The sequence below is a fragment of the Amphiura filiformis genome, chromosome 18, assembly GCF_039555335.1.
Source record: "Amphiura filiformis chromosome 18, Afil_fr2py, whole genome shotgun sequence".
Lineage (NCBI taxonomy): Eukaryota > Metazoa > Echinodermata > Ophiuroidea > Amphilepidida > Amphiuridae > Amphiura > Amphiura filiformis.
The window spans coordinates 25,091,135-25,108,388 of record NC_092645.1 but is presented as its reverse complement, the minus strand read 5'-3'; the positions used below and the strand labels follow the sequence as shown (position 1 = coordinate 25,108,388).

Sequence of the window (17,254 nt, the reverse complement as noted above, 5' to 3'; positions counted from 1 at the left end):
AGCGACTGATAGCCTATCTTTAGTAGGCCCAGGGGCGGATTTACATTGTAGGGGGGGGCGCAGCCGGCGCGCGCCCCCTCTATTTTTTGACTAGCAAAGGGCTCCAGTAACTTAAAAAAACAAAATTGTAAGAAATTTAAAAAAAAAGGAACCAATTCGGCCATGAACAGCAAACAATGGGCCAAAACTGTTGAGTTTTCGAGGGGGTAACCCCCTTTAACACATTTTTTTCGTCGTCAACCAAAAGGCGCCCCCTTTATCAAAAATTCCTGGATCCGACCCTGAGGCCTATTGATGCTTTCAGGCCATTACGAAAAGTTTAGCGTGCTGGGTTGAATTCTGGCTTGCAATTGCCCTGTGTGAGGCTGCAATCCATAATTCAAATTTTGACAGGCCTTGGGGACTCTTGTTGATCAGAAATCTTGTAGTGGGTGAAATCAGTAATTGGATAGGTCATGGAGGTCAAGTGTATTGTTTATCAAGTTTCATTCATAACACATCTGTTGGTCCAATTACAACCTGAACTTGAACTTGAACAGGTCAGAGACACTGAAATTTAATACCAAACTGATACATGCACTATGGACCACAGTGGCCTCATCCCAATGGCATAGTTCAATAACCTCAATTAAACACTCATATTGCAAAATAACCTCTAATTGCAGAGTATGAGTTTGTGTACTCAAATTTTCAAAGGTCATTCAATGAATGTACAAATGTATTGGGGTTAAAGAACTGTGCCCTGATAGATGAACATGTTATGGATCCTAGTGATGTATGTTGAGGACTGCTTGAGTTCTGTCAGATGCTTAAAGTTTTTGTTCGGACTAGCACAGCAGCACTGCACTAGCTATGTCAGGGTATACATGATATAATGTGTTTAAGGTTGGGAATAGCTAAAGACCACATTGGCAGATGAGAACCTTACTGCACCATCCACACTGATGATGAAAATCAATATGAAGTAAAGTTTCTTGGATTGGATTCGATCATCATTTAATCTTCGGTAGTATAAACAGAGAGTGCGTACAAAAACATGCTCGTCGAGATATGGTGAGTACATAATTTCAGTATATTATTTTTTTAATGTTCAATATGTGAATAATTGTTATCCATGTGTAAAGTAAGAAAAATTGCCATAGTATTGTAAAGGGTAAAACAAAATCATAATATGAGAGAGATTAAAAAGACCTTCACTGACTTCAAACTTTAACTGCATGTTACTGTCACATAATAAAATTGCAAACAATGCAACTGCCCAAATTCAGAAAAATGACCCAAAATCATTTTTGTTTCGACTATACTAGATAGGTTTTAAGTAATAGCTGTAGACAGAAAATTTTACATTAGAAATGACCTAGATTAGCACATGTTTTGTTGATATTTTCAACTTAAAATATTTGTTTCACACCTTTGTCAGTCAAATGGGAGCAAGTTCTTGAACCTTGTCATATAAAACCTCAAACAATGCAAATAATTGTAACTGCCAAAATTCAGAATATTAGGATATCTAGGCCTATTTGATCTTTTTACCATTTACAGTGCATAACCATTATTTTTGCTTGTGATGTACTTTGCAATGCTTCAGGAATTCAAATGTGATACCATTGGTGGTGTTGGCACAATATTAACCTGATGTAAATGAAAACTATCGGGATTAATATTAGGCCTACAAATATTTGAAATCATCATGAACATTTATTTCAATACTTATGTTAAACTACTTTAATTAATAGAATGTAAGACAAATTTTGCATGTAATATGAATGTGAACCAAATCAGGAAAATATTCACCTTAAAGTATAGCAATGGTTGCAATGGAAACTGCAAGTTCAAAACATCCTCTACAATAGTGTAGCCAGCAGTGGGCAGGACTCAGAGTGCCCCCCCACCCCCCTGACAAAAAACAATTAAAGAGAAAAGTATTTCCCTGACAAAAAAATGAAAGAGAAATTTGGGAAGTCAAAGGAAAAGAAATTTTTTCTATCCTTGACCAAGAAAACTGGCTATATGCCCCTGACTTTCACCATTACAAACTTATAACAGGCAAATATGCTTGTGAACTTGACACACATAAACCATATTAACAGAGCAAGAGTGCTGGGAGTTTGCATATGGGTAGATTATTAATGATATGCATGACTATGAACTGACCTCATTTAGGCCTACTGGTTTTAATAGGCATGTTTGTTTTAAAATGGGATAGACTCTTATGGTTTTTTTTATTATATTTTGCAGGTTTTCAAAGAAGAGGAAGATAGAATGTTTGTGAAAAAAACCTACTCATCAACCTTTGACTTGGATTCAACAATGTACAATAATCAACATAATTATCTCATCATCCACTTCCATTCACTGTGGAATATATAAAAAAAAGCGCAGTGATTTATAGTGCGCTACCCACAGGCACAACGCCTAGACATTGATCCACAAGCCTCCACACACTTTACAGAACAATTTGAAATATAGAAACGAAGGAAAGGCCTTTGTGTCACATCAAACAGTCTAGTGACGTTGTTATCAAACTTGATTGTACATGCACCAGAATTATTTTCAGAATTGTGTAACTGCAAAGCTGACGCTTATCACTCCATCCATCTTGTAATACAGATCTGCATGCCATAAACCAAATGGAATAGGCAAATTATCAATGGACATGGAAATATGTGCTATGGAAGTGTAGAGGTACATAACATTAAAGAACCATCCAGGTTATTTTAAGGAATACATCGAAGACGACAATTATATCGTGGAACAGTGGCGTGAGAGAGTGCCTCTTATATTTTTCACTTGTTCGTAAACTGCATCATCTGGATTAGCCTGTTTAAAAGCCATCAAAATGCAAGGATTATATTGCATGTGACGATATGAATAGGGCCTATGGAGATGTATTTTTAGAATTTTCAATATGGATCTCCCCAGGGTGTAATTAAGCATCTTTATTTAAATTATCAGTGTGGTATTACTGAAATCGTCTGTTTGGTTAAAAATTATTCTAAAATTAAGATTATTTGTGATGTGGTATATCGAAAGCAGACACTCTTGGGCAGGATCATAAATGGAGGAATAGCCAAAAATCTGCCTGGGGTGATTTTTTTCACAATTTGGGTTTGTTGCAAATTTGTGATGTTATTAATGTTTCAAATATTGTCTGATAGTTTCAGACCGGAATATAACTAGCATCCTGTATTTTTTGAGACATTTTTCAAGGTTATTCCTACTCTCAACATTGTCAATGATATTTTTAAAGGCTGATATCTCAATTTCTAATTTTATAATACCATAACTTACAAACTCAATATCTTTGCTAAGGAATGTCTGATTTCATTAGGGAAAATGGCGTTGTGGAGCAAAATATCTCTAAATTTAAGATAGGCCTATGTAAAGACCTCAAAATTGGTAACCTGCCCAAAAGTGTCTGTTTTTGAAATGACATGTCACACTTTGTGGATGGATTTTTATTAGACAAAATTTAAAAGACATGTCTCTTTGTTGTGTATAAGAAGTCTATGTTTAACAAGTGTACATAATGTGTAACAAGTCTTGAAATTGGCCATGCGTCGCATTGGTAAATTATTCACAAACCTTAATACAGCAGTATTTGTGCATTAGAGCTATATGAATAAAGATAAATGAAAATATTTGAATTATGTCAGTACTAGAATCATAAATATATAGCACTTAATTGTTTTGTGTAGTCCATCAGTTACAACTTTTTCAGTTGGCTTGTCTTCTCTTTCATCATAGTTCAACAAGTTCATCATCATTATGATGGCTTTTTTTAGAATGAGAATTGGAATGTTTCCCAAATGTTTTTGTACAATGTCTTTATGATATGAACAAGTTACTGTTATGTAAAGATGACATATGTACAATCTGTGACTGTGAGCATGTGTTTGAGGCCATTTGCCAAAGTCAGGACGTCAGTCAACATTTTAAAAGTATACAGAGCACATTAAAATGCCAATTCAAACCAAGGTATGCACATCACCCAATTTAGGAAAACTGGCAAAAGAACGAATGCAAAGAACTAAGAAGAATCAATTAAAACTTTAACATGGCCTTTAAAACTCCTTGTAGTGAATGTGATGCTCATGCATGAAAAAGCAAGCGGCAACATTGTAAAATGAATGTCAGACACTCTGTTATAAAGCGCAGCTCTGTTATAAATACGCCTATAGCTTCAGAACTAATAATTGTTTTCACAATATTGCAACATAGATAGTTCTACTAGGATGATTCATTTTGATACCACATTCATCCAATTTCGTTCAATATTAAAAACACAGCACATATTAAAAACACAGCAGTGTTTTTAAAGAAAAATCCCCAAATTTAAAAGTTGCAGCTAGATTTGTATTAATTTGAATTCAGCACAAAGATAATGGAGGGTTTTACGTGTCCCAATGCTGCATAATAACCATCGATCGTTGTGAAAGGCAACTTTTAAATTCGGGTATTTTTCTTTAAAAGCTCTGCTGTGTTCCTAATATAGAATGAAATTTGACAAATGGGGTATCAAAATGCATGCAAATAAATCACCCTTCTTTCTATGTTGAAATATTGTGAAAACAAATATTAGTTCTAAAGCTATAGGCGTATTTATAACAGTTGTGTTACTTTTTGTGCAGATTTTATGTAATCAAAATAGTATTTAACTCCCAGGATTTAACTTTAAGAATTGACCATACATCATGTGGTTGGGAGAGGAGTGATGTTTCACAAGTGTTACAACTTTTTGTAGCAGATGTGTTCTTAAATGGACAATGTGTGATTTCTTTATGATACACAGATGATCAAAAGACGCCATGCATGCATATGTATATATATATCCTCAGTATGTTGTAGACAAATAATATTTGTAAAAAATATTTAAGTAATATAAACAAGACCCAAGACACAAACTAAAATGTATGCTGTATTATCCATACAACCCAGATATAATTAAAGCATTTAAAATGTGGAACAATATACAATAATTGCCTTTGTCTCATATCTCTGGTGCAACTTATAAGTTTAAATTATTTGTTCAAATGAAGATTTTTGAAACAAAATTCTTTCTTTGGAAACTTCACTATTTAATAAAAGACCTGCCAACTGCAAGTTGAATAACCCAATTCACAATTCACAAATGGAATGTATAAACTGCAGCTGACCCGGGAGCTGACCTTCACCCTGAATTCAAGTCTGGGAGTACTACAAAGTCCCTGCTATTTACCCATGGTAGTAATTCTACTTAATTGAGTGTGACAGTAGGGGCAACCTGCTTTGACCCACCAGTGATTGTTTAAGTCCCATGTGAATCTGACTGGTGGGCTCAAAAAAGCACGCTACAATTTTTCGTAATGCTTTAAATGATAGCAAGAAATGGAAATCGCCCCAAAGGAAAGATTTTAATCGTGAAATTGATCGCCACATCTTATGGATTCACATTATCCTCCGGCGGAACTGTCAAACTGTCAATTACAACGTCTACTAGTGGACTGGTTTTTAAATCCACTCTCATCAAACTATTCAAAACTGTAAACTACAATTTTATCCAAAAAATCAACAGAAGAAATACTAAATATTGCTTAGTTAAGTTAGTTTCAATGATGCTTACCGATCGAGTCGCCTTGATGGTGTATTTCCAATCATTTTGCAATGTGGTTGAAAAATATTTCCAAGACGCGAGCATCGCCATTAGGTATGGCCCGGTAACCTGGATAAAATTTAACGCAATCAATCGTCCAATCCTAGTTCACCTGAGTGATCACGTGGTTTGCCGAATGAAGCCGAATGAAACCGAATGAACGGTATCGGTGTCGGAACAAGGATTGTTACTTGTAAACAAATCGTTTAAGCGGCATCGTTTCAAGAAATTAAATTTACGATCTTTTGATAATTAGTTAGGGATCGTTTTATTTTAACCTCTGGCATGAGAGATTGAGAATGTGGGTTAAAGATAAGCCACTCTGTGTTCTCATTTTGCAACTAGAATAGGCTTCTCATAAAGCTTAAATTTGCAGGCCATTATCCTGGCAATCCATGTATTTGAAACATGGCGGATATACCAAGCACCCTCACTACGTTCGGGTCTGTGAGGGTGCTCGACCAGGCATAAAATAATATCATGACTATGCTAATCCTGACTTCCCATATATTGCATTGCGCGATAAACATGGACGACTGCTGCGAGTAAAAACTTCGGCGTGTTCTCACCGATTTCATCTAATTTGTGTAAGAAATATTAATCATCTGATTTCAATATGGAATAAAGAAGAAGAAACCGTATAACCACCTCTCTCATACGACTAGCATGACTAGAGACAATTTCAGTCAATAGTTATTACTAAGTGTGTGTAATTGCTAACGAAGATGAATTAAGAACCGGTAACCAACACGATAAAGGGTGCACCTCCATGAATGCAGATAGTCAACGACCAAATGATAAATGACAACTATCATCATGGACCATGCATGATAGTTGTCATGAGTAGGGACAGGCACATCTGAGCGAGGGCGCTATTTATTTTACTTGATAATAAAGCCCTATGTAAATCTGTGCCATTTTGTGCCACTGAAAACGCCATTTTTGGAGAAAATGATGAATAAAACCAAAATTAATCTGTTTCAGATGCTCTACAATGTAGTTTGCATTGACAACAGATTCAATGCTTTAGGAAGCAGAATGCAACATTGACTTCACTTTTGAATATTTTTTTTTCTGTGAGATATGCCTTGGTGAAAATCACCATTTTGGTCAAAAAAGGGGTCAAAAAGGGGCATTTTTGGGAAAAAATTCTATTTTGACCCAAAATTCATCTTCTGACAAAAGGGAAACATGGTTTGACAAAAACTTTCATCCTTTTCACATAACAATTCCAGTTTACTTATTTGCTGGGAGAAAGCACTTTTTTGTTATCGCTTGGGAAAAATCATTGTTTTTGCCTAAAATGGGCCCAAAATGGCCGAAAAATGGCAAAATTTGACCAAAATTAGCACAAAAATCACTTTTTTACCACCTTAAAATTTGAATTTTCATACAAAATTTCACAGATGTGTTGAAAATGATAACATACATAATATTCAACAAAAATTAGATTAAATTACAGTGAAAACAAAAAATTGACAGGGGGCACAAAAATTATCAAGTCCCCCCATGCACTCCTATGGTATTAAAGTCTTAGATTAGATTAGATTAGATAGGTTGGACATCCCGCCTATTATTTCAGGCGCACCCCTGATAACAGGGTAACAAAGACATATAAGTTAAATACATAATTATGAGTTCACAAAGCAGTCTTTCTGCGATAAACACAACATCATCATAAGATAACACGGAAAAGTACATAGGGGGGGTCCAGTCCCACTTCGTTGACTAAACGTCAAAGTGTCAAAACAGCATACAAACTGTGACTGTGCAATGAGAGGAGCACATCCATAAAATCCGATTAGGCAGCTCACTAGTCCAAATCGATCCGGGAGATCGATCAGAGTTGGAATTACAAATACAATAAAAATAAAACATAATAAAATTAAGAGCACATCCAAATTTGAGGCAGCTCAATTAGCGTACAGTACATAAACACGAGTACATTAAATAAGTTTAGTTCACAATTTTGCTGCAAGCCGTTCGGTGAATTTTCCAGTGCGCGGCTTGACACTCCCTGCTACAATACTTGGCAACTGAGCACCGGGTGCATTTTTTGAGCCCTCCTGGAACCTCTGGTTCTGGGGTACGACAACTCAAGTTAAAACACCTGTCCATAGGTTTTTCCATGTATTCATCCATTGCCTCACGCTCCAACGTCCCATAAAACTCCTCAAAATCATTGTCAAATTCAGGATCGGTCGATGAATCCAAATCCGAACTTACAATGTTAATGGGCGGGTCACAAGAGTCTTGGGGTGGTTTCTCGTGGGTGTGCATGCCAGACCCTACATCATGAGTGGGGTTATCCAACACTTGATGTGGTATTGGTAAATGAGGTTTGTCCATAGAAACAGTTTCAATTACAGTAGTAGCTCCGTCTTCTTCTGGCTCGGATTTTAGTTCAATAAACAAAGATGACGTAAACGTGGGTGAAGATGGTGATGAATGAGAACAATTGGATGCCAAATTGTCTCTATTCTGAGTTCGTTTTACTTTCCACTTTTCCAGCCTATCTTTATCTCTTCTCCTTGTTGATGGCGATTTTTTCTTTTTCTTTTTTCCAGCAGGAATAGACTTACTCGTTCCCGCGGGTATTTGAGTTACAGTTGGGTTGGCATGCACGATACATTCATCCAAGCTTGCTTGCGCTGGCTGGTGTGTATGTACACGGTCATCGACAGCCGTGTGTGTTGATTTCTCACTGGCGGGAGATTTGATCCAAACAATATCAAGAAATATCTTCTTTTCAGTTCTTTTGAGTGTCCAAAAATTAGTCAAACCATCAACATCCAATGCCTGCAACACTTGGTTGAGTTGCCCGAGTCCAGAGAAAAGTGGAGTTTCCATATTTTCTCGGAAATAAAAGATTTATCGGACAGCTAAGTTCAGAGCGTTGCAGTCACGGCGCCATCTTCATATCCAGAGAGAAAATGGCCCAATGTTCCGACAGTAATTTCATCATAACTTCACTTAGCAATACAGTAGAAGATTGATTTTGGTGTCAAATTGTTTCTGAGAAGTTCTCTCTTCCAATAAACAACAATTCATGTTAATAGAATTAATTTGAAATTTTTATGCCTGTCCCTATCATGAGTTCCGCAGTCTACCCGCTGCCAGCTGCCCAGCTCGGCCAGGTAACAAACCGTTCAAACCCAAGGGAACGTCCATTATATTATTAATCTCTTTATGGGATTAAGTCATCATTTGAGTGATTTGACTTCGATTATTCCATGTTATCAAAAGCCACAAGTAGGCTAATTGAGTACCATCACGCACGGACAGCTGACATTATTTTAGCAGATTTAAAAATAAATAAAAATACATTTAAAATGAAAAATAGATGAAAATGAATCATGATATTATGATTTAAAAATAAATACAAAAATACAGGAATTATAAATTAGTACTAGAGATTTATCATGTAAAATAATAAACAAATGAAGTCGTCATTTTAATAAATGACAAACTTATAAAATTAAAATCATGCTGGCCTACAGTACCATCTAAATAAATTTAAATTAATTCATGAATGAAAAATAAATGAAAGTTACCTGAAGAAATTAAAAAAAATAATAATATAAACAAATAATATATAGCTGTACAAATAAATGAAAAGGCCTATAAAAAGAAAAAGAAAAAGAAAAAAAAATCTAAAATGAATTCAGTGTAGGCCTACTTTTTAATTGTATTTTTACAAATTTACAAATTAAAAAATGATTATTAATAATAAATAGTAAATAATGATAATAATAGGCATAATAATAATAATAAATATTAAATAATAATTTATTAATATTAATAAATAAAAATAATAATAGATAATATAAATAATGATACACAATGATAAATAATTAGTAGTACTATTTAAAAATAATATTGATTACAAAAAAACATTTAAAAAAACCCAAAAAACGTTCATCCCATTTTATTTTTAATAATATTATCAAACTTATTATTTCTCCACTGAAAATTATAAAATAACTGTAACCAAATATATTATGACAAAATATTAATTGAGTGACAGCCAATCGATCAAAACCCATCACAAACATCCAGGCATCCATTGCCAAGACGGCGTAAGAGGATTAGGTATAATAACAAAGAACTAGTATTATAATAATAAAGGACGTTCCCTTGGGTTTGAACGGTTTGTGCCAGGTAAGCTTACAAAAATAACAGAATAGCTCCAACAGCTATTTACCACACCGAAATAATCAGAATATGCTTCAGAAATAATACCTGATTAACTGTCTGCCTCATCTATTACTCTCGAAGGCTAAATAACAAGCAAATTTGCTACAAACTCCACTCTGCCTCTCTCGAAGTCATGCTTTTTACGTGTAAATAAATCCACGTTTAAACTTTCGTCGCCCGAGATCCTATGAACACATGTTGTACGTTGGTTATACCTGGTTAAATCATGAATCGCTTGCCGCTATTGACGAATTTAGACTGAAGTATAAACTCAGTCCCCGATCGTTCACTGCTTTCCTCGAATTTTTATGTATGCTATATACCACTATTCAATAATGAAGCTCTACGATGCCAGGTACCAACACCTATATTAATCCGCATATCTTGTTTCAAAAAATAAGTTCGCTATAAAAGTCCTCAATTACTCTTTACGGAAAACGGTTTGGGAATGATTTCTTTGTAACTAGGTTTTTGGTTATTATTTTAGTTACCTTGTATTTTGATATCAAATGCAATGCGTGAAATATTATAATTAACATCTTGTACTTATTGTAGTAAACCGGTCCTCGTAGGAGTTCCTTTTCGTTGTGTGAACCGAGAGGTGAGAATCGTGGTGGAATTAACGAGGAGATTTTAATCAAAATTAGTTATTTAATACAATTATAGATGAAAATTGTCAATTGTTTTGAAATTCATGCACTATACCGATACACCCGGTGTTATTTTTCCCTCGATTTAGTTCGGATAACATTGTCAAAATGGAGGTTTTGAAATCTTAAAAATCCCATTCCAAATTTTCCTGCATGCTAGGTTGCATAATTCGGCTCCCCAGACCTGCAGCCAGACATGCAGCATGCAGGGAATTAATATTAAGATTGGGCAATGGGAGGTGACATCCCTATATAATAAAATTATGGAAGGCCTGGATCACTACCACGATTTCTACAGTCTGTACATCCATGACATGATGATATCGTGTCTGAGCTCCGTTTTTAAATTGATTTATAACTAAGCAAGAAAATTTCCCGTAAAGGCGTAAAATTTAGTTCCAATAATTGGAACTCACGGCTATGTCATGTGTATGTGTCGCCGCGATTTAGGGTTCATACCACTAAATCCGCATGTGAAGCGGTTTCCGGTAAAAGTTTATCACGACTATAGTCCCAACTTTGCATAAAAATTGTGCAAAATCGGTACAATATTAACAATTTTAGTGTTGCAAATCGTGTTTTGCTAGAACTTGTGAATGTGATCTCTACTAATTTGAACAAAAACACGAAAATTTGAGTGATGTTTACGATGATGAGCGCATGAACACACGAGGTCAAAACGCGGTTAGCAGTCGGACGTAAACACGGGAAAATCGGGTCTTTTTATATAGCGCTATTTTTCTCAAAAAGTAGACCTAAAATATGGTGTCATTTTCAGGTATGTTATGCAGAATTTTGTTCTGATTAAGATGATATCAAATATATATTTCAAAGTAAGACGTAACTTCGACTTATAGCCTAAAACGTGACCCCTATTTTGCACGTAAAGTCTATGGAAAGCTATTTAGTGGCATGTACCCTTTAGTGTGCGATCATCACCATATTCACATACATGTACATAGTCCAGGGTCAGCCGTGTGAAATCTCCGCGTTAACGCGGAAATCCATATTTTTAATATTCCCAAATCTGTTTAAATTCCTGCATTTCTGTGGTTTTTCAATTTCTCAAATCCGCGATTTTGGTAATTATTGGTCACCGTATTCCTTTTAAAAGGAATTCTTAAATTTGGAAAATGTATATTCAAAATAGTTGAAAGATTTGCTATAATATTACGGTACATTTAAATATCCAATCAATTGACAATTCCCATATGGGTCAGTCCATGTCAAATCAACCAATTTTCTGATAAGTTCCCAGGTGACCCTCTCAGATTTTGATGAAATTCCATCAGAATAATCTTTTGAGGCCACAATGAACCCATACAAAAATTTGGCCTCGTAGGCCATGTCGTTTTTGAAAAATGGCCGTTTTTTTTAAAAATTTGGCCCGGACTTTAGTTTTAGCTCATGTTCTGAACAGATATAAAGCTGCAAAGTCGCATTTATATTTTCAGAATCTGGCTCTAAATTTCAGATATCTGCTTTCCTTTCTAAGTTATGAGCACCCAAAGTTGGTCATTTATTCAACCGCAAGTGTGATTTTGTCATTTTGGGCGTCCCCTGGTGCCAAAAATATGTGATCATATGACTCAAATGTCATACATTGTCTATAAGTACATATCTGAGCCCACAAGCAAGTTTGAGCAAATCAAACCATTGATGGAGGAATAGGCGGCATCCGAAGTAGGTCCGGGTGAAAATTTGCCGGAGACCCCCTTTTTCTGACCAATGGTTGACCTTGTGGACAGTTAAAACATGAATTGAAATTTACAGCCATGAAACTAATGCAAACTTGCCAAAACCCTGGAGGCACCCTAGGGGAGTACCATTACCTACAACTTGAGAACAAGTCCTCAAACGTTTGAAATTTGTAGTTACTACAACTACCATAAAATTGTCTCGTTGACATTGCTGCATCATGTGCATCCACAGCTACATGTACAGTAAGTGTGACAGAGAAGAATAGCAGTCCGGAGGGGGGGGGGCACTCCCATATATTGACATATGTCATTGCCCATGAAAAGACCCCAGTATTTTTGGCAAATCCTACACCACAGGGTAGGGTCAGAATTATTTGATTCTCGCAAATCATCTTCTGTGTGAGATGTAAATTTTTACCAAATACACACAAGTTGAGAAGTCTATCAAAATGTTTAAAAAAGCTGCATTTGAAGAAAAAAAAGTGACTGATTTTTTAATTTTTGTGGTCGGTCGGGTAAGGGCAATCAAACTATTTTTTTAATTTTATGCCTTATTTGGTTGAAAATAAAATGGCTTTACAACATGCATCTGCTTGGTTTACATGCCCTTGCTTTTGTTCTCTTCTTCTGTAGAGTCGCCATGGCAACCGTTTCACCCCATCTCATCTGGAGCTGCATCCGTGAAACTTCTTCTTTCATCAAGAAGAACAGTGGTGTGACCTTCGCCACAGAACCTAACAACTTGAAGAACAAACACACCTTCAAGTACAATGGACTCATCCATCACAAGGTATCTGAGAGAAGCAAGCCTTGAAATAAGCAGATTAAAAAAGCGGCCCCTGGTCCTGTGATAATCTAGTGAACCAGGGGTGATTTTTAAAGACCTAGGAGTCATTTACATTTTAATTGTACACATTAGATACAAAAACCGACCAGGCTCTATTAGAAAAAAATGTAGAGCCTGGTTCACATGATTTAAAATTATGATGTGGACCAGGAGCCAAAATGTCATGACCATTGGGTAAATGGTCCCTGGGTGTCTGGTTATTTCGAGGCTTGGAGAGAAGCTGTAGGATTTTTCACTTTACATGTTTATCATGCAAACAAGGCTTCAAGCAGCCCTATTATTTCATTTTTTTTTTATTTGAACTTTTCCTGTGTCCTATAATTCCTGTTGTTGTTGTTTTTTTCACTTGAACTAGTGAAAATGTGTATTTTGTGTGTAACAGTTGTAGTAAATTTTCAGTCCATAGATTTTACTGGCCTCTATCTTTTACTCAGAATAGTATTAAATAGACATACCAGTCCAAAAATGATGCACACATAATGCAAACATTTAAAGGAAGTCTTTGGCAATCACAACTTTTTAGATTTATGGTCAATATGAGGTTGTTTTTAATAAAACCATGTGATTTGTGGTTGATAACTATTTTTCTAACATAAAGCATAATGTCATGTATATTTGGGTTTCATGAGGATATAATGTGCATGACAGTCTACAAGTCCATGTGATTTCCATGGCTCGAAAAAAGTGGGGAATTTGGAAAGCTCATTCCCAGGAAATGTTGGTGTTTGGAGGGAAATTCTCTCTTTTTTGTATATCAACATGCTATAAATTATGGAACATTTAGCTTGCTTCCCGAGAAATTGACATTTTTTCGAGCCCTGGTGATTTCAAGAGCAAGTTACATCAGCATGACACCAATCGCTTAAATATTACCAATTTTGATAGAGATAATAATTATTGCACGTGATGTGCACTTGTCTTCCCATAAACTGCTTGACCTGTATGATGACATGTCATTATGTTAGCAGAGATGTAAGACTTCCAGAAATTTCCAGAATTTCGAAAATGGGGCAAAAAAAAATTACAGACATGTTAATTTTTTATTTTATTTTTACATTTCCGGAATTGGATGATGATAATTTGTCATAAAAAGAGCAAAAAATACCAGTATGATGATGTAATTAAATTGTTGTTTGTTTGTTTCAGACTGTTGGAGTAGAGCCTGCAGCTGATGGCAAGGGTGTTGTCCTCATCACAAAGAGAGTCAAAGGAGGTAGGTGACTGGTAGTACAGTGTGGGCCAAAAACAACTTTACCCAATTTAAAAGGTTCATATCTCAAAATTGAAAAGTCTGCTTCAAATTGTTTTTACATATTCGTAAAGAACATCTTCCAAAGAGTATTTGGCGAAAAAACTATTCAAAAATATATTAAATTAAAAATGTGACGCTAGTTTTAAATCAAAGGGTCAAAATTAACTTTGTCCACGCGAAGGCCTACTGGCTGTCGTGTCGCATCACTTGCAATAGCGAGTTCGATAGAGAATGGGAACCACTCAGTATACGCACACATTTGTTCAGCAATTTTATATAACACAATCAAATAAATTAAACATAAACAATTAAAATGTCAAGCTACGATATTTCGTCATGATATGCAGCTTTCATACTGCAAAGATATAAAAACAATTCTCTTCAAATATGCATAAAGCAATTGTAACCTCAGACCTCATTTTTTGTCATTACGACATGTTATCTACAAGAAAGTCTGAAGTTATTGCACTTATTGCGTACGTGGTAGGCCTATGTTCGGCAAAGTGTTGCGTCGAGAACTGACTCTGGGGTTAGCTGCAAGTTCCCTTGAACCGCTGCAATATAAACGGCCAGATCGTGGGCGTCCGCTTCGTGCTTTGCATCTATTCATCACACTTCTGAAGTTATGAAAGTTGTTCGTATTTAGAGTTATGGTAGGTTTCGGCGGGACTCTTACGTTCGGGAAACGAATCCGGAATTGATGCTGCACTTCCAAAAAGCTTTCTGCCATAAAAGTCCTCTCTTTTGTTGTGAAATTCCTCTCATCTCATCTCATCTTGACACCTTGCAAACCTATTTAGAAATAAGCCGCGCAGTCACCAATGGTCACAAAATGCACGAAGGCCTATTTAAAATTCACAAATCGCGCCAGGTGAAAATGATAATTGCGTAATTGTTATACTAATTGTTGGTCACTGACAGTGAATGGGGATTAAAATCGATTGTATTTCGTTCATTCATGTAAAAACAATTATCACCATTCAAAGACAAACCAAACGTGTTTACCAATTACATGTATATGCCTGACGCATATGTGTGCCTTTATACTCTACCTTACTCTTAGCAATCGGACGAATCCCATTGAATTACGTGTGGACAAAGTGATTTTTGACCCTCGGACGTAAAACTAGCACCATTTTGTTAATTTAGCTTCTTTTGTTTTCATTTTTTCATCATATACTTTTAGAAAGATATACATTTAGAATATGTAACAATACCATGGATAGCTCTTCTACAATTCGAGCAACCACCCTTTGAAATTGGGTAAAGTTGTTTTTGGCCCACACTGTATAGTCTTTTCTTTAACTCACTCCTGGTATTGAAAAACTGTTTTGCCTAAATAATTGTAGAGCTCTTGATGTGGATCCCACAATTGAATATTTGAAGACTTTAGGAATCGTAATGTCTCAATCAAGCACATTGGCAGTACCCGGTACTGATTGTTTTAATCATTTGTGGCATCATCAGGCCCAAAAATTTGCTTGTCTATAGATGAGTTGACCTCAATGTCTATCAACAAAGGTAAAGGACTGATGCATGGTTTATCGATATGCTTGAGTGAACCGCATACAACCACTACACTTGTTCAGTAGCCTTTTAAAGCTGAATTAACAAGCTTTTTTTCAGTTTTCAAAAAAGCCATTCTCATGCCTGTTTTAAACTATGGTAATTATGCTGTGATAGAAAAAGTTATGTGCAAATTGGTCTTGGATATGATTCCAATAATTGAAACATTGCTCATGGCATACTGTTTATTATGCTTACAGTAAGGAGAAAGCCCAACAAGTGGTACGTCCGACGTGAACTGAAGAAGGATGCCAGGCGTACAATGAGGACCATCAACAATGTCCTGGGCAAGGGAGCGTACCGCAAGGATCTTAAGACTGTAAGTGAAAGGCTGCAGGATAGTATGTGACCAGAGTATGGATAAAATCTTGCATGAAAAAATAAACAACATAAAAAAAACGATACTTATTTTTACGTACAAAATCTGAATGTCTTCATTAATTATAACCAGTGGTATCTCAAAAGAGAGCCGATAAAATTCACTTGACATAAAAGTAAATAAAACTCAAGTGTGATTTTTCCACTGCAAAGTTCCTTTTTTTTGATGTGTCAGGTCATGAACACTTAACTACCCCCCCCATGGTAAACTTATAAAGGCCTTTTAAGATCCACTTAACATGATGTAAGGTTTAGTAATGGTGCCTATAAAAGCACGACAGTATTTCAGATAATGGTGAATCATTAAATACGTAATTGCACGACCTGTTAACTCCCATGCAGTGACTGTATTAATTTGGAGACATTTGTTTTGCACTATTTCTGACAATTGCACTGACACTTTGAAATAAAAGCCCTCAATAAATTGTTCCTTGCAATGGAACTGAAGCTGCATCAACCAAACGTTGATGTGTGCATAATTGCTGAGCATGCGTGACCAGCTCAAAAGAGACAATCTGCACATTGACGATGTCATAGTCAGTATCTCTTTGCAAAGGATTCTTGGAGTTGCCAAAACGATGAATTAACAGTAAAAAGATGTTAACAGCTCTTGCAACAGTTCTCCGCAGTGCACAAAACTAATTATCTTTTTCTTCTCTCTTTCTCTCGTTACAGGCTGCCATGCGTAGAGCTTGTGCCATTCTCAGAAGTCAGAAACCAGTCATGGTGAAAAAGCCAAGAACCAAAAGGAACTAAATCATTAATGAACAGTAGATACAGAACAGAAGAGATGAAATAAATACTTGGCAAAAAAAGGATTTTTACAATTGTCTGAATGTTTTTTATTTGGAGTGGTATTCTACACCAGAAACATGTCAACTTTGTTTCTTAGTTATGTGTAATGGATAGTCTTTGAGGATGAGCTCAATAAACCAGTGTTCATTGCAGTCAACCTGTCTCGATTTCAAGTGCAAGAAACAGCAGGAATTGATCCTTTGTTTCTTCTTTGTTCATATTATAAGATTATTCATT

The 17,254-nt window shown here is 35.7% G+C and overlaps 2 protein-coding genes and 1 long non-coding RNA gene across 3 annotated transcripts in view; 2 read left to right on the top strand and 1 right to left on the bottom strand.

Annotated features, from left to right (window-relative positions):
• Nucleotides 1–10,075, bottom strand: part of LOC140139050 (uncharacterized) — a 28,075-nt gene extending 18,000 nt beyond the window's left edge. Inside the window, exon 1 of the mRNA XM_072160832.1 lies at nt 9,875–10,075. The gene's annotated coding sequence lies outside the window, so the exon portion shown is untranslated. The remainder of the gene's footprint in view (nt 1–9,874) is intronic.
• Nucleotides 372–4,769, top strand: LOC140140031 (uncharacterized). The gene is made up of 2 exons (XR_011857201.1): nt 372–1,053; nt 2,239–4,769. It is a non-coding gene; the product is annotated as an uncharacterized lncRNA (long non-coding RNA).
• Nucleotides 10,076–12,785: 2,710 nt separating the features above from the next.
• On the top strand, nt 12,786–17,040 carry LOC140140032 (large ribosomal subunit protein eL28-like). The gene is made up of 4 exons (XM_072161842.1): nt 12,786–12,969; nt 14,173–14,239; nt 16,045–16,163; nt 16,898–17,040. The coding sequence occupies exons 1-4, from the start codon at nt 12,820–12,822 to the stop codon at nt 16,976–16,978; spliced, it is 417 nt and encodes a 138-aa protein (XP_072017943.1). The 5' UTR covers nt 12,786–12,819; the 3' UTR covers nt 16,979–17,040.
• The last annotated feature ends 214 nt before the right edge of the window (nt 17,041–17,254 follow it).